General features: G+C 43.2%; 2 protein-coding genes across 7 annotated transcripts in view; one reads left to right on the top strand and one right to left on the bottom strand.

Annotated features, from left to right (window-relative positions):
• Pfkfb1 (6-phosphofructo-2-kinase/fructose-2,6-biphosphatase 1) overlaps positions 1-8202 on the bottom strand; it is a 60936-nt gene extending 52734 nt beyond the window's left edge. Inside the window, exons 1-2 of one of the 5 annotated variants that reach the window (XM_037199003.1) lie at positions 8115-8202; positions 7472-7571 (exon numbers count right to left, since the gene is read on the bottom strand). Coding sequence is in view for 4 of the 5 variants with exons in the window: in XM_037199004.1 (XP_037054899.1) it covers positions 1883-1979 (97 nt within the window). In the remaining variant the exon portion in view is untranslated. Of the gene's footprint in view, positions 1-1882; positions 3150-6448; positions 6618-7471; positions 7572-8114 lie in introns of those variants that run through there. The other 4 variants (XM_028883455.2, XM_037199004.1, XM_028883456.2 and 1 more) reach the window with 4 other exon arrangements.
• On the top strand, positions 8147-25891 carry Apex2 (apurinic/apyrimidinic endodeoxyribonuclease 2). 2 transcript variants are annotated; one of them, XM_028883452.2, is made up of 6 exons: positions 8147-8611; positions 9430-9513; positions 10708-10888; positions 11384-11530; positions 12236-12305; positions 24697-25891. In XM_028883452.2, the coding sequence occupies exons 1-6, from the start codon at positions 8458-8460 to the stop codon at positions 25612-25614; spliced, it is 1554 nt and encodes a 517-aa protein (XP_028739285.1). In that variant the 5' UTR covers positions 8147-8457; the 3' UTR covers positions 25615-25891. The 2 variants fall into 2 exon arrangements, with proteins under 2 accessions (XP_028739285.1, XP_028739286.1); XM_028883453.2 differs by lacking the exons at positions 8147-8611; positions 10708-10888.
• Positions 25892-26408: the final 517 nt, after the last annotated feature.

The following is a 26408-nucleotide window of genomic DNA, read 5'->3' as shown; positions in this document are numbered from 1 at the left end:
CCAGAGAGGATGCTATAAGCAAAAGGTGAGTCAGACCTTTCTGGGGACAATAGCCTGCCTACCTAGCCTGGGAGGAAAGGCGGACATTGCTGAAGGCCCTGGCCACAAAATTCAGTTAATCATTAAGGAGTGTCTTGTGAAAACGGCAATGATAAAAGTAAAAGTAAAAAGTTAAGTGATCACTTAGAGAGCATCTGTCCTGGGCCAGGCTCAGGATTTAACACAGGGTATGATATTGAATAAGAGTAGGCAACCATGTTTTTGTTTAATAACATTTACTGAGTGCATACTATGTGCTGGACATTCTTCTAAGCACGTTACCCACTTCAGCTTATCTAACCTTTGCAAAAGCACTGTTAGCAACATCAGTCTACAGGTGAGAGAACAGAAGCAAAAAGAGGCTTGTCTACATTTACTAACACAGGAGGTGGGACTCAATGCTACACAGCCTTGCATCTGGTAAGTGTTACTCTTATGAAAAATTAAGGAATGTGGAGCTCATAATTAAAATAAACACATATTTTTCTGTTTTGTGCGGGGTTTGTTCTTACATTGTTTTGGAGATGGAGTTTTTGAGATATAGCTTTGGCTGGTTAAGAACTTACAGTGTAGCTAAGACTAGCTCTCAAACTTACAGCAATCCTCCTGAATCTGCCTCCTGAGTATTGGTCAGATTTCTTAGGAATATAAGGGTTTTCACTCTGGAAGAGTTTTGTATGCAGAATGGCTTCACTGTTTTTCAGCTAAACCCAACAGGATCAAGAGTGGTTGGATGGGTAAGGATGGAATGAGGTTCTATCTCATATAGACTCCTACATTGCCAGATGAGTAATTGGGATTGCTGATGGAGAGACCAATGGAGAACATGACACTGGGTTTTATTCTCCAGTCTGCTTCTTGTATACATATCCTATATCCTATGCACTAATCTAATATTGTACATCTCCCTGGAACTGCTATGATGAAGTATTGCCCCTAGTATGCCTTAGGCCTACCCTCCTCTAACATTAAGAGTCTGGAAGCTTCCTCAGCGGCTGCTTGAGCTGTCCGAGTCCTGCAGTTCACAGATGTCTTATCTCTAACCCCCTTCTGCTCTCTCAAGCTGGGCTGCAAACACCTTGTTGCATGATTATCCTTGGTTATCTATGAGAAATGGCATACTTCGGTTTCAAAGCTTATTTCCAAGCTTTGCTTACTTCCCCTTAGTCCCTGTTCCTTAAAATTTCAAAGTGAATAATACACCAGCAGACTTGGCATTGCAATACTGTCTTTCCCCTCAACTCCTGAAAACAGCAAGACTGTCTAGAAATGTCAAGGCCAGAGAGGCACTACAGGAGCCCAGTGTTCGGTCTTTCCTAGCGCAGGCAGGTACAGACTTATTTCGAAAAGGACAGTGAAAGAGGAAGGGCAATGCTGGCCAGTGACATGGTAGTGCTGTGGACTCAGCACCTCTCCTCTGAGACACCATGCCAGGAACCATCACCTTAGTTCACCCTGGCATGAATTAAACAAAATTCATTTCCAGATCCTTCATAAAAGACGCCAAAATAAAATATTCTGAATAGTACTATACTAGAATGCTCATATTCTAAACAAGAAGCATTCTAAACAAGCTCCCGATTCAAGGGGGAAAGCCCTTAGTCAGGGGTCCCTGTAGTTTCGGTGCTCTTTATCTAATCCTCATTCTTTGTCTTCTTCTCTACCTGCCTTTCTCTCTTACCTCCTTACCCTTTCTCATATTAGCCTCTTGCTATGCTCTAGCTATTTTATTCCATTGCTCATCTATTCCAACTTCTATGTGGGGGCAGCAGTGGACAGGGAGTAGCGTTTGTTCTTCTAACCCCACCTACCCCCACCACCCGCAAATGTAAACCCCACTTACAGCCCCTTCGCCGTTGCAGCCCGCTGCTACTGCTGCTGTGTGGAATCCAGATCTTCTGCAACCTGGTTTGAGTGAGCTCTCCCATCTCTTGAGCCATCTTAGTCGTTGCAGCTAATGATAGCACTGCCCACAAGGTATTGGACCTCTCTTCCTATGTTCCTAGTTGTCCTTTCTGTTGTCGTGGCCACAGCAGCAGGTGGCAGGGCTGGGCCAGGGGGATGCACTGGGTTTCTAAGCCTCTCACAGACTATCTCCAGCTCCCTCTTTTCCTTCTGCTCCTGTATGTACAAGTGGGGACGTGGGTGCTGAAAGCCAGAGGCTAGGCAGAAGTCAGCAGAGGCCTCTGAACTCTAAGGGCTATGTACATAGAAGATAAGTTGGAGCCCAGCAAGGAAGGCAGCCAGCAAGACAGCCCAGGTCTGACCAGCTACTTCCCGCCAATGAAGACAGGACTAGTAGAGTATGCAAATGAAAAACCAAAGATCATGTGCTTACATCCTGTGTGGTGTGGCATGGCAAAGGTGATGGAGATAGGTCTCAGCTTTGAAATAAAAAAGCAGGCGTAATAAAAATGTGAAGCTCCAACTCAGAAACAGACTCAGGGCCCGCAAAACAAACACACAAACATAATGTCCCTAACTCAAAATGCAATGTTTGGAGCTAACAATTTAAGACCTAAACTGGAAGCAGACTTTCACTACCTCACTGCTCACCCTACTCAACAAGACATTGCAAAACTGTCCTTCCCTGGAGTCTGCTGCCTCCCTCTCCACAGGCCCTCTCCCTCTTAAAATGAGCTGTCCAGGGCACTCCAAAGAGATTGGCACTATCTGATCATCTTTATACTCTCCAGCCAAGGTTAAATAAATCAGAGTAAATCTGACACCTTGGGAATAGGAGTGAGTGCAGCCATTGCTAGGCAGAGAGCCGATAAATAAGCACCGTTCACATGGCTGCCAATGCTATGAGATGATCCAGCAATAAAGGCAACCCAATCTAATCCAAACCCCAGCTAAAGCTCTTCATGCCAAGATGTTGGGATGGGGGCTTAGGAGAGTGGAAACTGCACTGAGGACAGTATGTATGAGGGACAAGAGGCAATGGCCTCTAGCTAACTAGCACACATCCACAGGCCAGGGCCACCTCATCCGCATGTCTCCCTTTCACTTGTCCCCACTCTTCTTGCCATTCCCCTGGTTATTTTGAGACTTTTATCTGTAGAATTCATGCAGCTGCACAGCTTGCCTGGAAGATGTCCAAGTGCCCTTTTACTTCATTCTTTGTAACCTTCCCACCCCCAACAAACCTCCAGTGATTGGGTATTAGGACGCTCAACTTTCTTCCACTGAGCTGGACTACGACAGGGCAATCTCTCAGGAAAAGAAATCTCTAGGTCCTGCCCTCAAATGCTCCCAGCTCCACTCTGCCATTTAAGAAGCTTCCTAAAATATCTTCTCAGAACCTTAGTCTATACAAGGGTTAGAGTCACTCCAGTTGCTGTGTATACATCATATAAGACTTTCAATACCAAAGCCTACCTATGTCAATGCACCTACTGTGGCAGTGGATCACAACAGTTAAGAACAATGGAATCGGAAGCCATACTGCCTGGATGGAATCTCACTTTGCCCATTGCTGGATCTGAGAAACTGGGCAGAAGGCTAACTTTCCAATGACTCAGTTGTTTCTGTTTTGTTTTGCTCTTTCATTTGGTATATAGGGAAGGGAAGTAGTGTTTATTCCTTCAGCGTTAGTGAAGATCCAATGTATTGATATACATAAAGAAACCCAGGGAATGCTGAATATATATTATCGAACATTGATGTTTCCTTTGTGCAGTAAATGAGTCGTCTTTTTTTTTTCAAGTAATCTATAAGCTCTATCATGATATTATGATGCCGAATTAACACTTACACTGTAAGGAGTTCCTGAGAATCAATTAGAGAGGTAAACTTACTTTTGGTTTCTGTTAACTAAGTCTGGCATAGAAAGTCAAATACTACATGTGGTCACTTACTGCAGAACCTAGAAGATGTTGGTAAGAAGCTGAGTATAGACTAGTGGGGAAGGGAGAGGGGAAAAGAGAACAACAGGTATAGGAGGAATAACTTCGGATGTTCTAGAGCACAGCAGGATAACTACGGTTGACAACAGATAATTATATACTTCAAAGTAGCTGGCAGAGAGGAGAAATGATAAATATTTGAGGTGATACATATGCCAATTAATCACTGCACATTATATGCATGTAATAAAATGTCATACAGTACCACACAAGTATGTACAATTATGTGTCAATTTAAAGTGAAAAAATACTAGGTCTTTCAGATTAGCAGAGAACCCCTAAAGTCTCAGAAATAGACTTTGCAAGACATAAGTTTCTTAACCCTAACAAGTCACATGAGTAGTGTAAGTCTGTCTGAAGCATCTTACCATGTCTCTGTGGTTTCCAATTCCCACAAAGCACTATTTCATTTATCTCACTTGTTCCTTGCAAACATCCACAGTAAGAACAGGGAAATGAGGCTGAGGAGGGGATGGTTTGTCCAAGGTAATCTAGCCAGTAACAGGAACATATCTTTTGTGTTTACAAATTTGTCCTTATGACACTGCCAAGTATCAAGAAGATAATTTTAGTAGCAGGAAATCTGAGCTAGGTGGCTAGAGGGCCTCTGACAAGGTCTGAAGGGGTAAAACTCAGGTCTGGGTTTGATAACCTAATTTAAATCTGCCTATGAAACTTTTTACCACTGTTATCAATTCTGAGCCCAGAAACAGAAAAAAAAATCAAATCTTCTAGAAATGCCTCAGACTAGCATTCAAACTTCTTCTAAATCAGTCTCAATCTACCTATTCAGTCTCCTATCCCCAGACCCCCATGTTTAACTGCACTGGCTGATTCACAGGGCCCCAAACCGCAGCATTTTCCTATCTTTGGGCTTTTGCTCATTCTGGAGCATCCTCTATTCTTACTGAGCTCTGTCTTGCTCATCAAGACCCGTTTTAGGGTTTACCATCTCTGAAAGTCAGCCTTGTAGCCTTGAGAGAGGCTTTGCCTTTGGTTCTCATATTGCCCACATGCCTCCATGCGAGCAAGGGTTTCTCTTTACCTAACTAGAATGTGGGACCCTTGAAGGTGGGGCCTAGATCCCTGTGATCTACTGACTCTTCATCTCAGGCTCTGGTATGGAGGACACTTGTTCAGTGACCATGTTCACAGTCTACATCTCTCTGCTGCAAATGAGATAAACATGCAATAAGAAACCCCAGTTCACTGTGGTAGTTATTATAACAGCTTTCAGGGAAATGGATGGGGGAACTGATTTGTCTGAGGTAAAAAGTGGCATCTAAGAAAGTTTTAAAATTTTGGGATAGACTAGAATAAATAAAATTATGAAATTCCCTGAGAAGGTTTATGTATTGGTTATAGACACGGGGTTCACTCAGCATCAGATTAATATTCAAGGCTAAAGGTTGAACCATAAATTTTAAACTGGGACTATTTCTAGGGAAGAAAACTATGAATTTTGACTTTTGAAGACCTGTAGAGTTTGCTCCTACCTCCAATTACTGAGTGTGGAGAGGAATCTCATTTAAAGCATCAAAGTAGTACATATGGGCAATAAAATCATAAATGGGATCTTATTGGTAAGCCTTGAAATGCGTGGTTGTGAATGCATTTGTGACAGGCTAGAAGGCTGACAGATGGTTGATCATATGCTTACGGGCTAGATTCATGGATGAGCACATATCAGGACTTCTCTGACAGTAGCCACCCTAGCCTATTGTTCCACTATTTTCAGACTCATGTCTGGTCTGCAAAGCTCACTGTATTCTAGTCATAGGAGTGGCTCTTCATTAACCATAGTCAGTCAGGAAGGAGCGCATGTGGGTGGTACTACCTGTGGATGCCACATAAAAGCCAAGAGTACTAATCTCAGACACAGCAGAAAAGTCCTGAAGTGTCTCCAGAGAGCTCTGGATTCTGCCTCCCCCACCCCCACCCTTGCTTGATCATCAGGTTAGACCTCTGTGGGAAGTAGGCTAGGATCTTTAATTTATATTTTACTAAGGTGTCTATTGACACCCAGAGAAACTAAAGAACTTGTCAAAATTTCATAGCAGATCAACCCTACTTTATACACTAGAGGAGAGGTCAGAGATCTGGTCTCTATTGTACACTGAATTAAAAATATACTACGTAGCTGGAAGGTAGGCTGGGAGGATCACACAATCACAGCCAGTCTGGGATACACAAAAAGTTTCAGGCCAGCATGGGAAACATAGTTAGACCCTGTTTCCAAAATTAAAGAAAATAAAATGAAAATTGGAATTTCAAAGATAGCAGGGGATTGTCCTTTAGGCCAGTATCCTACAAAGTCAAGTACAACTGGATTTTAAAATACTGACAGATAGATTAGATATACATATCATCTTTTCCCAGTTCTCCCACACCCTTTAATATAGCCCAATCAAACGCCTATGCAAAGAAAACTTTCCCAAGAGCCTGAAGCAAGGATTTTGACCTGTGAAATACCTGTCTACTTTTCCTTTTTTCTCACCTACCTGTTCTCTTAGAGGCTTTTTCTTCCATCACTAATTATCCGATGGCTCTCCTGCATTTACAGACCCCCAAAGCAGGTCCAGTGGGTGGCATCAAATAGGAAACCCGGAGACATCCGTTGGTTCCTGGGAAGGCTGAGGAAGCGCCCTTGTTAAGGGGTGTGTGCAGTGTTGAAATGTTAGCTGCTGTATCTGCCAAAGAAGTTCCTGAGCCACCCAGAGCCTTTTCTCTTCAGTCCAACCATGTGTTCACCTTGCCCCAAAGGTCAGTACTAATATTAACAAGTCACTGGAGAATGAGGAAATTAAAACCAGCTATTGAGGTGAGCAAGAACTGGATTTCCTTGGAGCTGAGCTCCATATCTGACTTCAGTGCAGGATGGGCAAAATCTCTTGTTTAAAAGAAATCTGGCAATATGAAGAAAATGTTCATTTCCCTTGTCCTAGTTAACCCACTCCTGGGATTCAATCCTTAGCCAGCAACTCCCAAAGCATGGAAAAGCTCAAGGCACAGACTTTTCTTAATTACAGAGCTATTTTCTGCCGGCACTAACTAGCAACCTTTAAGTCCCCTGGGAGTGGGGGAGCAGCCCACTGTGGCTCTTTCTCTAGCCATAGAGGATGCTGGCTCTAAGGTTGTGAAATTCTGAGGGTGTCTGTGCTTGCGTGCAAATAACTCTGCAGCCATTTCCAGTGAAAAACCTTAGGGTGGAAAGTTATACTTTCCCCTGGAAATTGGCCTATGCCTGTTAATTCTGTTTCTGTGCACTCAAAAATAAGTCAGGAAGCCATTGACCTGTTTATATCCATCTGCTAAATACTTACTCCCTTATCGTATATGCTAGGCAGAGAAGGCCACTGAGGCTGTTGGCAGTCTAGTGACAACAGAAATCAATGGGAGTTGTGCGCTGTGGTAAATGCTGTGACAGACTGGATCATAAAGTGCAGCGGTGCCCACAGGAAAATACCTTAAATGCAGAGGTGCGTGGACAGAAAATATTAACTCACAATAAATCAATCGTTTACCTGATTAAGAAGGGTTTAAATCTTGGCTCTACCACTTCTGTGAGACTGAGACGAATTTACTCAACTTCTACTTAGCTTCAGCGCCTTTTCCTGGTTTTTCCTAAGAATGAAATGACACAATGTAGACCGGAAAACCACAGCTGCATTGGGAGACAATAATACTATTCTGAAGTATAAATTCTCCAGGCCTCAATTTTGCTCATCTGAGAAATGGAGCCAAATGCCACGTTATGTTTTCTGTCTCATCTTTTACATGCTATGAGAGCCAAGACAAATATGGCTATACAGGGAGGATTTGAGGCAGTCTCCTGCCTCCAGACTCAATCTTAACTGCTCTATCTTTCGACTGAGAAAGTTCCCTTTGCCACTGCCCAAAGGACTCCGGGGACAGAGGCCCCTCAACCACCGCCAGAGGCCGCTCACTTAAACTGGAGTTCGGGCTCCATGTGGGGGAGGGGAGGGCAGGGCTTGGGCAGAGTTTCTTTCCCCAGCGGTCCAACCCTTGGCAAAGTGACAAAATCCCATTTGTAAGTAACCTGACGCATCACGGGGACTTTTGTGTCGACAAAAGGAGTCAGAATCGGGCGTCCAGGCCAGCGTGCGGCCAGAAGGAAAGGAGCCCAACCAGGGACGCGCTTCTCACCAGTCACTCTTCCCAGGTTTTGGACTGGGTCTCGTTATGTAGCCCAGGCTGGACATGAATTCATGACTGCCCCTGCCTCAGTTGCCTGAGTACTGGGGTTGCAAGCGTGTACCACCACGCCCGATTTTCCTACAGCTTCTCCACCTCAGTTCCGTCTCCCGCCTGTGAGAACTGAACTCGAAGCCCCGCCCTACGTGCGTCCCGCACGTCCGAGGGGGCGGAGGAACCAGATGAGAGGACGCCTGCGCAAACGCGTGAGGAAGGCGGGGGAGCTAGCTCACTTCCGGGCGGCGCTGAATTTCCGCGCCTAAGCTTGCTTCCTGAAACCGGCCCGCTTACCAAAATGTTGCGCGTGGTAAGCTGGAACATCAATGGGATCCGGAGTCCCCTGCAGGGGCTGACATGCCAGGAACCCAGCAACTGTCCCACGGCCTTGCGACGCATTTTGGACAAGTTGAATGCCGATATTGTCTGTCTCCAGGAGACCAAAGTGACCAGTAAGCGTTTGAGAATCCAACATTTTTACCGTGTTTTCCTTCTGCTAACTTTCGCTCCCTGCTCCACCTCATTTCACTTTTCCGTTTACTCGTACTTAGAATCCTGCCCCTTATACCCACCTGAAAGTACTGATCCCTTTACTCTTAAACACCCCCACCCCAGCTAGAGCCCCCAATTCCCACTCCTGGCCTGCTTTCCCAGTTGAAACCCGCAGGCACAGATTCCCGCCCATTCTACCGCCCCACCTCGGTGCCTTGAACTTGCTCCTAGGCCAGATTCCTCCGTTCTCCATCTCTCCTCCCACTTCAGTCCTTTAGTTCCCACCTAATCTTGGTCCTCAACCCAGACTCCCAATTTCTCTTTTCCATATCCCCGATTCCTCTTTATTCTTCCACCTCAGAGCCCCAGATTTCCTGTTTCGTGTCTTACCCCAAACTTGGAACTCCTAATTTCTTCTCCTATCATCCCCAACTCATATTCCTAATTCCCTCTCCTGCCTCCTACCCTCACTTCAGATCCCCGGTCCACTGCCGCCATCCTCCCACCAGTCCTCCCATCACCTGGACCACAAGACTTAGCTCTGATTCGCTCTCCTCAGCTTTCCCTGCTTCCCCTTTTAATTCGAATATCAGTTCCCGTTCTGACCTTTCCATCTTTCTACCTCCTGTCATCATAAATACATAAATCTCTCTCCCCTCCCCCTGCTAGTTATGGCTCTGATGTATGCTAGTAATTAGCCTATAACTGTAATTCCAGCCTTTCATGGGTCCACAGTACTAGTTTTACCTCTAACTTTCTATTACATTTTTTCCCCCAGGAGATGCACTGACAGAGCCCCTGGCTGTTGTTGAGGGCTATAACTCCTATTTCAGCTTCAGCCGCAGCCGCAGTGGCTATTCTGGTAAATGGGGTCTTCTGGGGTATTTAAGTTAGTATTGGTGATGGAGGCAAGTAGCAGAAAAGTGTTTTGGTATTTAATGAGAAGGTAATATATTCCAACTTTTCATCTCCAGAGCTAAAGCTGCATAATGTGAGGTTATATAAAACCTAATATTTATGTACCAAATTATCCTTTTGGCCCTCAGAAGTACAGTAATGTCACGGTTAATTGTGTGAGCTCTGGGGCTGAAGTGCTAGGGTTCAAGACATGGCTCACTTCCTAGCTATGTGTTCTCTGGCAAGTTACTTGACCTTTGTATCTCAGGTTTGTCACCGCTAAAATGAGGATAATGCTTACTTTCTAGGTTCTTACAAGACTTTAGATATTCAAGCATGTGATAATACTAATAGCCAATATTTTATCAGCATTTGTCATGTATCTGTGGAAAATACATTATTACTGTTGTTATTATTTTTTTTTTAGATGAAACTGAGGCCTCGGGGTATGGGTTTACTTGTTTTAGGAATTTAGCAGAGTTGCTGTATCTGGGGTAGACATTAGAATGAATAGTTGTTTTCTAGAAGTACTTTGACCTTGAAGAATCATTGTGCAATACAGTAAAGAATCTTTGTGGAAATCAGTGATTGTTTTCCATGATTTGTAGAATTGTTTTTCTGAAGGGGTGTTGCAGCTTTGCAGGATTTTGGTCACAAGATGCCTCTGGCACACCTGAGGCTCTTGGAGTGTTGTGTATTGCAAATGATACACAATAAAGGAAAGTCAGGAGGGCATGTGATGCTTTCCTTTAGTGAGACATATAGATTAGATTATGGACCTTGGTATGAGGAAATGCTTTACCCCCAAAACAACTTTGTGTAACACTCAGTAAATACGCCTTTGTATGGCTGTTCAAGGTTTAGTCCATCAGAGAGGCTGAACCTTCCTCCTGCCATAAAGGCCTTAAAAGTTCATCTTGGAGTACCTTCTTTCTGCAACTGACCCACGCTACACAGAACACCCCGGCATTTCTCATCCAAGTTGCTTTGGATTCTACAGAGCCATATATGGCCCATGAATTAGGAGGATTGTTAAAAACAGTTACATTTAACAAAGATAACCAAAACTATTCCTTGTATGGGGATATTTGGAGTTGAACAGGCTGTACAGTAGTGTTTGGGCTGCCAATCCCATTCAGGATACTTTGTCTGTCCCCAGGTGTGGCTACCTTTTGTAAGGATAGTGCTACCCCAGTAGCCGCTGAAGAAGGCCTGAGTGGTGTCTTTGCCACCCTAAATGGGGATGTTGGTTGCTATGGAAACATGGATGAGTTCACCCAAGAAGAACTCCGGGTTCTGGATAGTGAGGGCCGGGCCCTCCTTACACAGCATAAGATCCGGTAATAGCCCATATCCTCCTCCTACAGACCATCTCTGGTTCTAGTTTTAGTGTCCAGGATATAAGGCCCCCATTATGGGTATTCAATTGCTATAGTACTGGCTGTGCTAAGTGATGCTGGCAAATCATGCTTCCTTCTGAGCATTGTGTTCCCCTTTCTACTGTGGGAGACTAGCCTGGGAGTACAGCTCTCTAATTACCACAGGCTACTCAAAAGCAGCTTAGCCAGCACAGAACTCATGGCCCCAATTTGGTTTCTTTCTGGGTAACTTATCTTCATAAATGGCAGCATTATCACCCAGTTTCCCTGGGTACTATGCTCTCCTTGCCTCACCTAGAGTCCATTCCTAAGACGTGCTTGTGCCTGCTCATTAGTGTCTCCCAAACCCTTTTTCTTCCATCCCGTGAACAACCATTAACTGGAAGCTGCATGGTGTGAGTATGGAAGGGGAGTCTTGAAACTGACCTCTTTTGGGGGGTGCTCTTTTCTCCCCAGTACATTGGAAGGGAAGGAGAAGACCTTGACCCTGATCAACGTGTACTGTCCACATGTGGATCCTGGGAAGCCTGAGCGATTGACTTTCAAGATGCGTTTCTATCGCCTGCTGCAGATCCGAGCAGAAGCACTCTTGGCAGCTGGCAGGTATTGTTAAGTCTAGGCAGCCAGACTGGTTGAGCTCATCTTGGTGACTAACCTTATGTCGTGCTCCATAAAAGAACATAGAATTTTGTCTTTGAGTTCCTTTACAGTCTAGTTTCGAACATTGTCGTCCTGACCTGAACAAGCCTTGCCGGCTTAAGAGGTATGAGGACAGAGTAAAGTGACATGAACACAGGCTTTGTACTCTGAGCACTTGTTCAGGCTCTTGACTTACCATAAGCCTCAAGGGCAGCTCTGCTCCATGTTCTCTTTTGTCAGATGCCTGTGTGAATCCCTACCCCATAGAAGAGTTTTGAGGACAAAATGAGGCGAGGGTAGTAAAGTACCTAGTTCCAAGGACAGACAGGAAAAAGTGGGAGTAACCATGGAGCGCTTCCTCTCGGCAGGGCTGTCCGAGCTCAGCTTTGAAGGATGAGAATGATGGATTAGATAGAGGTCATTGAAGCATTCATGTCATACGGAGCAGTGTCAACTTTGCCACTCAGAATTTGGTTCCTACTGTATGAGAAGAAGCATCCAGAATGTGTCAAAATGGGAGAATGGAAGAGGCACACCGCTATGAGTAATTGGTAGCAAGGGCTCTAGCTGGAAGGTTGCTCCTCTGAGCTCTCGGTGTGGGGAAGAGAAAGTATGTGGGACTCCTCATTCTGGAATGTCCAGCTGACAGTCCCACATTGTGTTTTTCAGTCATGTGATAATCCTGGGAGACCTAAATACAGCCCATCGACCCATTGACCACTGTGATGCAGGCAGTCTGGTAAGGCTCCCTCTAAACCCTACACCCCACTCTGGTTTACCCAGCCAGCCAGTACTGGAAGTTTGGCACTGGAGGTCACTTCCTTTATGGAAAAATAGTGCTTGGTTTGAATATATTCTTTTTTCATTTTGAAATTACATGTAATAATTGTACATATTTATGGAGTATGATGTAATATTTTGACATGTATAATGGTCAAATGGGGTAAATTACCTTATCTGTCACTTCAAACATTTGTCTTTCTGTGTGGGCAAACATTCAAAATACTACCTGGTTTGAAATATAAAATAATTTCTTGCTAGTTATTACTATATTATAGAACACTAGGCCTTTATCTTCCTGTCACACTGTTCACATTAAGCAATCACTCTATCCCTTTCTTCCTCCCTCTCCTGGACTCTGGTAACAACTGTTCTACTCTGCTCCATGACATCAGCCTTTCAGACTTCCATACATGAGTGAGATCACATGGCATCTATCTTTCTGGGCTTGCCTTGTTTTCATGAGTCTTCCAGTTCCGTTCATTTTGCTGCAAATGACTTATATATAGTCTTCTTTTTGGCTAAGTCATATTATATTCTGTATGCATGTTATATTTTCCTTATTTGTTCATTAATGAATGTGTAGGTTGCCTGTGTATCTTGGTTGTTGTAAATGCTACTGTAGTGAACATGGTAGGTTATCTGGATCACGTGGTAGTTTCATTTTAAACGTTTTCAGTAACTTTCATACTAGTTTACATTCGTACCATCAGTGTATGAGAGTTCTTCTTTCCCTGTATCCTTGCCAGCATTTATTTCTTGTCTTTGATAATAGCCATTCTAACAAGACTGAGAGGGAGATGCTATCTATTACACTGGATTTGGTTCACATTTCTCTGACAGTTATGTTCAACATTTTGTCATATATATATTCGTTACTTCCATATCTTTTTGAAAATAATTTATTCAGATTATTTGCAAGTTTTTTTTTTTTTGGTTGGTTGGTTGTTTCGTGTTTTTGTTTTTGTTTTTTTTTGGAGACAGGGTTTCTCTGTATAGACCTGGCTAGTCTGAAACTCACTCTAGAGACTAGGCTGGCCTCAAACTTAGAGATCCACCTGCCTGTGCCTCCCAGAATCTCTTAGGTATAGACCCGTGGTAATGGTTTGTTTCAAAAATTCCTACAGGAGACTTTATTATACGCACAAGCTTGAGAAGCACTATCTTAGAATGTATATGAAACTTACCATCTTGACCATCCTCACAGAAAGGACTGCTATGCTAGAAAAGCAAGCTGCCTGTTTTTCCTCTGCTCTCATATTCTGATAACCAACAGAAGACTCCTGTGAGCTAAAAGATGTGGGGATTTCTCTTTACCTCCATGCAAGCAAGCTGCTCTTCATATGTGCGTATCAGCTAGTTGTCCTTTAATGCTGTTCAGTTATGACTTGTCTGCCCCAAACATGGTCAGATCCCACATGTTGAGGACTACTCTCCAAGACTGTCACTTCAGACCCAGTCACAGTTGGAGCTTCTGAGCTAGAAATTGAGGTTCACACGACCTCATCCAGGGGTTAAGTTAATTTGCTAGAGCAAAGCAAGTACTCAGGCAGCCACTATAACTTATGTCCAATGATTAGCCATAAAGATTATTGGAAATGATGTAAATAGACAGATGAAGAAGTACATGCAGAGGAAGGTCTGGAAGGGTCATCAGTGCCAAGCTTCCATTGCTGTGGAGGTGGGTAGGCCATTCTGCCAACACATGGACGAGCCATCCTTTGCTGCCTTGTGCCTCCAAGGCATGTTGAGCTGTCCAGAAGGTCTCCGAACCTTGCTTTGGGGTTTCATGGAGACTTCACTGCATGAGCATAAATGCCGCAGTGGGATAGGAAAACCATGAAGGCCTGTGGCAGGTTTTCATCCTTCCTCAGTGGTTCAGACGCGGATCCTCTGGAAGGAAGCGCTTTTATTTTATTGAAAATAGATTTGTTTATGCAATATATTCTTATCATGATTTCCCCTCCCTCATCTCCCACATAACCTCCCCTCTTCCCCACCCATTCAAATCTACGCCTTCCTTCTTTCTCGCTCTCTTTAGAAAACAAAAAAAATAGAATAGAACAAAACAAAGAGCTGTAGAAGCTCACGTGCATACACACACACACACACACACACACACACACACACACACACATACAGAAAGAGAGAAAGAGAGAGAGAGGAACCATAAAAAACACAAAATTGGAAACCATAATATGTAAGCAAAAGACCAGTAAGGTAAAAAAAAAAAAAAAAAAAAAAAAAAAAAAAAGGCTTAGACAAAGAGCTACAAAAGTACCATGGTGTTTGTTTTGTATTGGCTACCCGCTGCTTGGCATATGGTTAACATATCCAGGGAGACTCCATTGGAGAAAACTAATTTTCCCTTTGTGAGCAATTGTCTATTGTAAGTAGCTTTGTGTTAGGGATGGGAGATCACGTCCATTTCCCACTTTCAGTGTTGGACGCCATCAGGCTCAGACCTGTGTAGGCCCTGTGCAAGGTGCTCCAGTGTCCAGGAATTCGTGTGTGTGTCTGGATGGCATTGTTTTCTTGCTGTCTTCCATCCCCTCTGGCTCTTACAGTCTTTCCTCTTCCTCCTCCACATTATCTCCCTGAGCCCCAGGGGAAGAGTTTGATGAAGACACCCCCTTTAGGATTGAGTGTTCCAAGGTCTGTCACTCTCTATACATTGTCCAGATGTGGGTCTCTATATTTGCTCCCATTTTCTGCAGGTGGAAGCTCCTCTGATGATGGCTGAGCAAGGCACTGATGGGTATAACAGAATATAAGAGTCATTATATTGCTACATTCCTTTAGCGGAACAATGGTATTTGGTTTTCCCTAAGTCCCTGACCATCTAGTCGCAGGTCCTTGGCCACCAAGGTAGTGTCAGGCATGGGTTCCATCTCATAGAGTGTAACTGAAATCCAGTCAGAGTGGTTGCTCCCTCCCAGGACTTTGGTGCCACTTGAGCACACGTGTATCATGCATTCAGGTTACCACCGTTTACCAAAGGGTTTATAGCTGAGTTGATGATTATCTCTGTCCTTTGGTATTGTGCGGAGTACTGGCTCTGGTTAGGCACCAGCTTGACTTTTTTTGTGTTCAATAAGATATGTTTGTGTTATCTTTGGCAATAGGGCTTTACCATCAATTTGTAGAGAGCAATCAATAGCCTTGGAAATAGCCTGAATTGTTTGAGGGTTTCCATGGGGCTCCTTTGGCCAACAATTCAATTATATGTAACTTATTCCTGGTACTGGAGGTTTCGGTTGGTAGCAAGAGATGTCTAGTTGGAGCTTTGTTTCCCCCATTATTTGGTGATTTCATTTATATTTCTTTTGGTTGTGTGTATATATATTAATAAGCTTCTACTGTAGTAGGTTTAATGTGGCCCCTTGGATGGCCTTTAGTTTTAGCTGTCACCGTATTCTTTCTTATCCTCCTCTTCCCTCCCTGTCTCTATTTAATCCTCTCATTTCAGGTCCCACCCACCCATCACTGCATTGCCGTAATTGTATTCTATTTCCCCTTCCTCAGGAAATCCTCCCATCCCTCCTAGTCCCTTACTCTATATCTATCATGGACATTGAAAGCTTTAAAACTAACATACACTTATAAGTGAATACCTGCTGTATTTGTCTTTTTAGGTCTGGGTTACTTTGCTCCAAATGACTTTTTTTCTAGCTTCATGCATTTAACTGCGAATTTTATGATTTCATTTTTTAAATATCTGAGTAATATTCCATTGTGTGAATATATCACATTTTCATTATCCATTCATCTGTTGATGGACATTAGGCTGTTTCCAATTTCTGACTGTTATGAATTGAGCAAAATTGAGCATGGATAAGCAGTGTCTCTGTAGTAGGGTGTAGAGTACTTTGGGTATATTCCCAAGAGTGATGTAGCTGGATCTTTTTTTTTTTAATTTTTATTTAACTTTATTTTATGTGCATTAGTGTAAAGTATCAGATCCCTTGGAACTGGAGTTACAGACAGGTATAAACTGCCATGTGGGTGCTGGGAATTGAACCTGGGTCCTCTAGAAGAACAGCCAGTGCTTTTAACTGCTGAGCCATCTCTCCAGCCTCTGTAGCTGGATCTTGATGTAGATCTATTCCCAATTTCCCAAGGAACTGCCACACTAATTTCCATAGTGACTGGACAGTTTGCAAACCTACCAGCCATGGATGAGTATTCCCCTTTTTCATACCTCTCCAGCATGAGCTGTCATTTGTTTTATTCATTTTGGCCATCCTGACTAGTGTAAGATGGAATCTCAAAATGGTTTGGATTTGCGTTTCCTTAATGACTAAGGATGTTGAACATTTCTTTAAGTGTTTCTCGGCCATTTGTATTTCATCTTTTTGAGAACTCTCTGTTTAAGTCTGTACCGCATTTTTTAAATGGGTTATTTTCTTGACGTCCACTTTTTTTTTTTAGTTCTTTATATATTTTAGCTATTTGCCCTTTGTTGATTATGTATTTGGTAAAAGTCTTTTCCCGTTTTGTAGGCTGCCGCTTTGTCAGAATGATGGTATCCATACAGAAGCTTTCAGTTTGATGAGTCCCTATTTATTAATTGTTCTTAGTTCCTGTGCTGTTGGTGTTCTGTTTAGAAAGTCTTCTCCTGTGCCATTGAGTTCAAAGCTGTTCCCCACTTTATTTTCTATGACAGTGATGGATTCTGGCCTTATATTAAGGTCTTTGATTCATTTGGAGTTGAGTTTTACGCAGGTTGATAAGTATGGATCTATTTGTATCTTCTACATGCAGCCATCCAGTTTGATCAGCATTTGTTGAAGATGTTCTTTTTTTCTGGTGTGTAGTTCTGGCTTCTTTATCAAAGATCAGATGTCCATTGGTGTGTGGATTTATGTCAGGGTCTTCAATTCTATTCCATTGATCAACATGCCTGTTTTTATGCCGATGCCATGCTGATTTTATTACAATAGTACAATTTGAGATCAGGAGTGGGCAAGTCCTTCAGTAGTTTTTTTTGTTTTTGTTTTTTTGTTATTCAGGATTGTTTTAGCTATCCTGGGTGTTTTGTATTTCCATATGAAGCTGAATATTGTAGTTATAATTTCTATGAAAAATTTATTTGGAATTTTGATGAAAGTGCATTGAATCTGTAGATTGCTTTTGGTAACATAGCCATTTTTACTATATTAATCCTATTGATCCATGAGCATGGGAAATCTAATAATCTTCAGTTTCTTTAGTGACTGGAAGTTTTTATCACACAATACTTTCACTTGCTTGGTTAGAGTTACCCCAAGATACTTTACATTATTTGAGGCTATTATGAAAGGTATTGTTTCCCTGGTTTCTTTCTCAGTCCATTTGACATTTGTATATGGGAGGGCTACTGATTTTTGTCTGTTGATTTTATATCCTGCCACTTTTCTGAAAGTATTTATCAGCTGTAGAATTTTTCTGGTGGAATTTTTAGGGTCACTTATGTATACTATCGTATCATCTGCAAATAAAGATACTTTGACTTCTTCCTTTCTTATTTACATGCCCTTGATCTCCTTCAGTTGTCTTATTGCTCTAGCTAAGACTTTAGGTACTATATTGAATAGGTATGGAGAGAGTGGACAGGCTTGTCTTGTTCCTGATTTATTAGAATTGCTTTGAGTTTCATTCTGTTTAGGTTGGTGTTGGCTGTGGACTTGCTGTAAACTGTCTTTATTGTGTTTAGGTATGTCTCTTGTATTCCTGATCTCTCCAATACTTTTATTATGAAGGGGTGTTGAATTTTGTTAGTGACCTTTTCTGCATCTAATGAGATGATCATGTGGTTTTTGTCTTTCAGCATGTTTATGTGGTGGATTACATTTATTGATTTACATATATTGAATCATCCCTTCATCTCTGGGCTGAAGCTCACTTGATCGTGGTGGATAATCTTTTCAATTATCTTGGATTCACTTTGAAAATATTTTATTGAGAATTTTTGCATCTGTGTTCATAAGGGAAAATGGCCTGTGTAATTTTCTTTCTTTGTTGGATCTTTGTGTGGTTTAGGTGTCAGAATAACTGTGACTCTTAAAAAGAATTAGGCATTGTTCCTTCTGTTTCAATATTGTAGAATAATATAAGAAGTATTTATACTAATTCTTTGAATATCTGGTAGAATTCTATGCTGAATCCATCTTGCCCTGGGCTTGCCTTGGTTTGGGAACTTTTAATTGCTGCTTCTATAGGTTTCACCAGAGGTTATGTGTATGTTTAAATTGCTTATCTAGTTTAGATTTAACTTTGGTAAGTGGTATATATCAAGAAATTTATCTATTTCTTTTACGTTTTCCAGTTTGGTCCAGTATAGATTTATGTCCTTATGATTCTCTGGATATCCTCAGTATCTGTTGTTATATCCCCATTTTCATCTATAATTTTATTTATTTAGATCTTCTTGCTCATCTTTTGGTTAACTTGGGTAATGGTTTCTCAGTCTTACTGATTTTCTCAAAGAACCCACTCTTTGTTTTATTTGTTCTTTGTTTCTATTGATTTCGTCCTTGGTTTGGTTATTTCTTGCCATCTATTCCCTTTATGTGTGCTTTCTTTATTCTTGAGCTTTCAGGTACGCTGCTAAGTTATTAGTATGAGATCTCTCCAGTTTTTGTTTGTTTGATGTAGGCAGTTAGTCCTATGAACTTGCCTCTTAGAAACACATTCATTGTGTCCCATAAGTTTGGGCATATTATGTATTCATTTTCATCCAATTTTAGAATTTTTAAAATTTTTTTAAAAATTTTCTCTCTTGACCCATTTTTTTTATTCAATAGAGAGATGTTCAGTTTCCATAAGTTTGTAAGCTTCCTGCTGTTTCTATTTATTGATATCCAACTTTACTTCATGGTAGTCTGATAAGATGCAGGATATTATTTCAATTTTCATGTTTCTGTTGATACTTGCTTTGTGTCTGAAATGTGGTCAGCTTTGGAGAAAGTCCCATGAGATGCTGAGAAGGTATATTCTTTTGTGTTTGGATGAAATGTCCTGTAAATGTCTGTTAGGTCCATTTGATTGTGATGTTATTTAGCGCCAGCATTATTTTTCTGTTTAGTTGTGTGGAGGACGTGTCTGCTGGTGAGAGTATGCTATTGAAGTTTCCCACTATCACCGTGCGAGGATCAGTACATGATTTAAGCTGTAGTTGCATTTCTTTTATGAACTTGGGCACCTTTGTGTTTGATGCATAAATGTTTAGAATTGCATTACCCTCTCAGTGCATTTTTCCTTTGAGTATGTAGCTCCCTTCACTATCACTTCTGATTAGTTTTGATTTGAGGTCTGTTTTGTCAGCCAATCAAATAGCTCTACCTGTTTGCTTCTTAGGTCCATTTGCTTAGACTCTTTTCCAACCCTTTCCCTGAGGCAATGTCTATCCTTGATGGTAAAGTATGTTTCTTGGATGCAGCAGAAAGATGGATTGAGTTTTCAAATCCAATCTGTTAGTCTGTTTTTTTATTGTAGAATTGAGACCAATAATGTTGAGAGTTACCAATGAGCAATTAGTTACCAGTGGTTATTGATTCCTGTTATTTTGTTACTATGGTGTGGGTTCCCCCCCCCCTTTGATTTACTGGTCAGGGATTATGTATTCCTTATGTTTTCATGGGTATAGTTAGCCTCTTAAGATTTCAAGATTTCCTTTTTAACAGCGTCTGTTGTGTTAGTTTGTTGATACATACTTTTTAAATTTGGTTTTATTATAGAATGTCTTTATCTGTTGTGAGTGAAAGTTTTGCTGAGTATAGTAGTTTGGGCTGGCATCTGTGATCTCTCAGAGTTTGTAGAACATCTGTCCAGGTTCTTCTGGTTTTAGAGTCTCCCTTGAGAAGTCAGGTGTAATTCTAATGGGTCTGCCTTTATATATTACTTGGTCTTTTTCCCTTGAAACTTATTTTTTTTTCTTTTCGAGAGGTTTTCTCTGTTGTTTTGGTCCCTGTCCTGGATCTCACTCTGTAAACCAGGCTGGCCTCGAACTCACAGAGATCTGCCTGGCTCTGCTTCCCAAGTGCTGGGATTAAGCATGTGCCACCACCAGCCACAAATTTCTTCATTTTATTTAACCTGAAACTAGATCTCTGTAACTTTGATACTGGGATTAAAGGCGTGTACCACCACTGCCCGGCTCCCTTGCAACTTTTAATAGTCTTTCTTTGTTCTATATGTTTAGTGTTTTGATTATTACGTGTTGAGGGGACTTTCTGTTTTTTCTTTTTCTTTTTTTTTTTTTTTTTTATTTTTCGAGACAGGGTTTTCTGTGTAGCTTTGCGCCTTTCCTGGAACTCACTCTGTAGCCCAGGCTGGCCTCGAACTCACAGAGATCCACCTGCCTCTGCCTCCCGAGTGCTGGGATTAAAGGCATGTGCCACCGCTGCCCGGTGAGGGGACTTTCTTTTCTGGTCTAGTCTGTTTGGTGTTCTGTATGCTTCTTGGACTTTGGGCATCTCTTTCTTTAGGATGAGGAAATTTTTTTCTATGATTTTGTTGATAATCTTTTCTGTGCCCCTGATCTGGGTTTCTTCCCCTTCTCTAGTCCTGTTATTCTTAGATTTGGTTTTTTCATAGTGTCCCAGATTTCCTGGATGTTTTGTGTCAGAAGTTTTGTTTGTTTGTTTGTTTTTTGTTTTTTGAGACAAAGTTTCTCTGTGTAGCTTTGCGCCTTTCCTGGAACTCACTCTGTGGCCCAGACTGGCCTCGAACTCAGAGAGATCTGCCTGCCTCTTGAATGCTGGGATTAAAGGCGTGTGTCACCACTGCTCAGCATGTCAGGATTTTTTTATATTTAACTTTTTTCTTTCCAGAGCTGAGGACCGAACCCAGGGCCTTCCGCTTGCTAGGCAAGCGCTCTACCACTGAGCTAAATCCCCAGCCCCTGGAATTAACTTTTTTTTTTTTTGACTGAGGTATCCATTACAATGGAAATTATATCTTCAGTGCCTGAGATTCTCTCTTCCATTTCTTGTATTCTGTTGGTGAGGTTTGTTTCTGTGTTTCCTGCTGGAGTTCCTAAGTTTTTCATTTCCAGTTTTATCTCAGTTTGGCTTTTTTTAGTGATTCTAGTTCTACTTTCAGGTCTATATTCATTATTTGATTTTATTGTTTGTTTGTGTTTTCACAGACTTCAGTAGGGGATTGATTTATACCTTTTTTAAGGTCCTTGGACATATTCATAATAGCTATTTTGAAGTCTTTGTTTGGTTTGTGCTTCAGTTATATTACATTTCTCAGGGTCTACTGTAGTAGGGTTGCTGGATTCTGGTGGAGCCACACTCTCCTGGCTGTTATTGATTGTGTGGTTTTGTTGGTGTCTAGGCACCTAGGATTAGGAAGATTGTAATTCTGTGTGCTGCTATCTGGTCCTGTCTTTGTTGGGTGGGAAACCATTCCTTGGTTTCCGTTGCCATTTCTGGATCTTCGGAAAGTGTGGTGGCTGTGCATTGCCTGATAGAGTTTCCTCAGGCACTCTGCCACAGTGGGTGGCAGAGAGGAGTAGTGGTGGGCTAGGAGAAAAGACAGAGAGAGGCTTCAGGAAAAAGCCAGGGGATGCTAGCCACACTCCACAAGTAGAGTTCACAGGGAGTTAGGAGGTGTGGTGTGAAGAGGCGATCTATCAAGTAGGTTGCAGTATGGCAAAGAATTATCTAGAAAGACAGGCATGAGTGGGCTGGCTTGACTCTGGGTCTGAACCAAGAGTTGGAGTCTCCAGTGGATGGAGTTGACTAAGAGGAGGAGCACTGTCAGTAAGTTGTTCCAGACTAAGGCTGAGAATGAAGCGCTCACAGTGGAGGACAGGAGCTACAGAGTGGGTCACCTAATTGAGTCCCTCCCAAGTGTGGCCACTGCAGTTTCCAGTAGAAGGTGCGTTTAGGTATTGGGGGCTGACACATAGGAAGGGGTGATGAAAGGGTCCACAGGAAGGGGACAAACCGGGTCTGCAGCAAGGTTTGGTGGAGTCCCCAGGGACCTGAGGCAGAGTGGGAGGATAGACCCCTGCAGGTGGTCTGCTACAGGGCTGAGGATGGGACCGGAAGAATTGCAGTGGAGGACAGGTTGGAGGGAAGATGGCCTACCTGCTTCCCAGGCCAGTGTGGACTCTGGGTTACCAAGTAGAGAGTGTTTGGAGGTATGTATCAGCAGTTGATACAAAGGAGCGGTAATGGGTTTGAAGGGGTGGGGAGCTGAGAGGGTCCACAGGAAGTAGTAAAGCTAGAATCGCCTTGAGGTTTGCTGGAGTCTACAGGGAATGAAAGTAGGGTGGGAGGACCATCCCCTGCAAGCACTCTGCCACAGGCCTGGGGATGAGGCTGAGGAATTGCAGTGTAGGACAGGAAGGAGAATGAAGATGGCCTACCTGCTTTCCGGGCCAGCATGGCCACTGGGTTCCCAGGTGGAGAGTCTGGAGTGAGGGTCTTGTGCCCTAAGATAATACAAGGGTCAGTTTCATTGGCTACCTAAAATGTGGGGAAGGGTTAGTTTATGTGGTCTGCCTTCCTGGGAAGAAAAGTTGTAGTTTCTAGGATTTTCTGTGAGGAGGAATTATGATCTAGAAAGCATGAATGAAAACAAAAACTGTATATCAACATCAAAGGCATGGTCAGTGTTGACACAGTACTAATCATCCCTGGAGGTGCTTCAGAACGGGGGCAGGGCAGGGCTCCTTGATTGGTGTTTAGGAGAGCCCCAGAAGTGTAGGTGTGGCTCCTAGCAGAACTTGGCTACTCTGAAGTGGTGGCAGTGTGTCGAAGATGATAAACTCCACGACGTGCAAGCTTCTCCCAGAGCGCTCTTCTAATCTTCTTGTCCTTCTCTACCCTTCCCCAGAGCCAGCCAGGCAGCAGTGTTTGTTCTAGCTCGCATTATCTCATGTTTGCATCTTATGGCCTCTTTGGCACCATGCTAGTCAGAGTAGCCATCACCTTTTATTTGATGGACAGTGGCAGTCTTACCCTACTGGAATCTTCAGTCTGGTGTCCCTTCGGGTCATTTAGCTATTTTGCACAAACCTATCACAAAAGCTGTTCTTTGAGTTTGGAGTGTCCTCTCCTGAAGTTAGTACCACATGGGCTTCACATCTTGTTCCCAAATCATTTCCCCAAAGTAAGCATCCTTTGTTCCCAAGACTGTATCTACTTGGCCCCAGCATCAGTTCTGTCACAGAACAGGTGTTGTGTGAATATGTTGTTGCACTAAATCAATGGGTGTGCAAGTAGGTGAACTGGATAAAGACATGGGTGGATGGATCAGGGATCGGAGACAAAGGCCACACACACACACAGACTTGGATGCCGGAATTCCCCAACCTCCTAAGGAAGGAGGGATGTCACTGAGGACATTGACACACCTGAGATAAACCAATCAGCATGGAGTGGGGATCTTAAAGGAAAAGTAGCATTCTTCCAACTCCTGATTTTGGCTTACTACTCTGTAGAGGCAACCACTTTTCTTGTTTATTTATTGCAATGGGGTCTTACAATATACCCAAGGAGGCAATCATCCTGCCTCAGCCTCCCAAGTACTGGAATTCCAGGTGTAACTACCATGCTTAGGTTTTTTTTTTTTTGAATCTTTTGTAAAGCATTTCTGGGAACTACTTTGATTAAGCAAACAACAGGCCTTTAGATTTGGCATTTATGTCAAGGTAAGCATAATGTGGGATGGAGAGAGACAAATAGGAACTTCTTTAATGATTTATTTTTATTTTAAATTATATGCTTGTGTGAGGGGATCTGCACATGAGTGCAGGTGTCCACAGAGGCCAAGGGGCACTGGATTCCCCGGAGTTACAGTGGTTTTGAGATGTCTGTATGGGTGCTGGAACCAAACTCAAATTCTCTGCAAGAGTAGTACACATTTTAACCACTGAGCCTTCTCTCCAACCCCAGGCTTTGATTTCTAACACTATTCATTTCAAAGCTCATGCTTGTCAGAGCTGGAGAGATGGTTCAGCTGTGATGAGTGCTTAGTCCTCTTGCAGTGGACCTGGGTTAGATTCCCAGCACCCACATGGCAGCTAAGAACCATCTTTAACACCAGTTTCTGAGAACCTGACAACTTCTGACCTCCGTGGGTACTGCATGCACATGATACACAGATACACAGGGAGGCAAAACACCCTTTCACAAAAATAAATAAAGGGAGGAAGGAAGGGAGGGAAGAAAAGAAAAGAACAGAATAGAACACCAAAACCTAGTTCTGCATGGCCTGGGTTATATGGCCTTGAACAGGAATCTTCTTTAGAACAACCAAATTTTCTTACTTGTAAAATGAAGCAGTTAGTCTCAATTTCTTTCTGTTCTAAGGATCTAGTTTTGGCTTTTCATTCCCTTTCCCTTCCCCAGGAGTGCTTTGAAGAGGACCCAGGGCGTAAGTGGATGGATGGCTTGCTCAGTAACCTGGGGATGGAGGCTGGATCCCACACAGGGCTCTTCATGGATAGCTACCGCTACTTCCATCCAAAACAGGAGAGGGCCTTCACCTGCTGGTCAGTGGTCAGTGGTGCACGCCCTCTCAACTATGGCACTCGAATTGACTATGTACTGGGGGATAGGACCTTGGTCATGGACACCTTCCAGTCCTCCTTCCTACTCCCCGAAGTGATGGGCTCTGACCATTGCCCTGTGGGAGCTGTCTTGAATGTATCCTGTGTGCCAGCAAAACAGTGCCCAGCTCTGTGTACCCGCTTCCTCCCTGAGTTTGCAGGCACCCAGCTCAAGATTCTTCGCTTCCTAGTTCCTCTTGAACAAGAACCTGTACGAGTTCAGCCAGTACTGCAGCCCAGCCATCAAATCCAGGTACAGAAACACCCAAGTAAAGCTCGCATGCATTCCACCAGGCCTCGGAAAAGTCAAGGTGGCTCCAAAAGAAACCAGAAAAACCTGATGAGTTACTTCCAGCCTTCCTCTAACCTTCCCCAACCAGCTCCTGTTGTGGAACTACCTAGCGTACCTCTGGTGGGCACTCTTACCATCCCAGAGACTCCAGAAGAGGTCACAGTGGCCACAGTGGTGGAAGAGAAGGCCAAGGTTTCAGAGGCCAAAGATGAGAAAGAACTACGGACCTCCTTCTGGAAGTCTATGCTGAGTGGGCCCTCACCCATGCCCCTCTGTGGAGGCCATAAGGAGCCATGTGTGATGCGTACTGTGAAAAAGGCAGGACCCAACTTGGGCCGCCATTTCTACATGTGTGCTAGGCCCCGAGGTCCTCCCAGCGACCCCTCTTCCCGCTGTAACTTTTTCCTCTGGAGCAGGCCCAGCTGAAACAACTGAGTCCTAGGGACGTCAGGGACGTCTGGCATGGTTACCTCATGCACGGGGTCTGATGCCAGGTCCTTGCCTCTGAATTTGCCTCCTCCCCTGAGGCTTCCTTTCTTTCTCTGCTTTCTCTTCTCTCATTTCCCTCCCTTTCTTCCCTTCTTCTCACATCTCTGTTCCTTCCTCTTTGTACTGCATAGGAACCAGGAACTAGTTTAAATCCCTTCTGCCCTTGCTGAACACTGTATTCGTTCATAAATAAAGTCCGACCTTTGTTTCAGTGTGCTGTGTTGAGTAGATATTTTGATGCCCTCTAGAAAGTTGAGTCAGGCTTTGTCAGTACTAGGCTTTCTAGCCTCCCATAGCCCAGTGTCATACTGCCAAGGCAGCATGTTGGAGGGAGGAGCTGTGTGCCTCGTGAAGGAGTCTGCTGAGCTCCAGGGATTATCCGAGACTCTGAGATTGGATCAGTGAGGAAGGTGGGTGTGGTGTGGGTGTGTATACTTAAGCAAGAGCTTCCCAAGTTGTGGGTTCTTCAGATGTAATAGGTAGCTCATCAGAGAGAGAGAGAAGTGGTGTTTTAACCCTCCACGTCACAGGGCCTGAGATACCTTAAGTCTCGGGAGATGACCACCTCAGCCAGTAGAGTTATAGTTCCCTGTTGGAAACCTTGTGTGAAGACATTGTGTACTATAGCCAAGCCTCTTCCTTTACCTTGAGAAAGGCTTGTAAACCCTGTAACATGCTTTTGGAAGAAAAGAGGATAGTGGATCAAGAAAGAAATTTGTTCCTCATTCTGG

This window comes from Peromyscus leucopus, chromosome X (assembly GCF_004664715.2).
Source record: "Peromyscus leucopus breed LL Stock chromosome X, UCI_PerLeu_2.1, whole genome shotgun sequence".
In the NCBI taxonomy this organism is placed as follows: Eukaryota; Metazoa; Chordata; class Mammalia; order Rodentia; family Cricetidae; genus Peromyscus; species Peromyscus leucopus.
The sequence above is the reverse complement of the archived record's forward strand: the minus strand, read 5'-3'. Positions and strand labels throughout refer to the sequence as shown.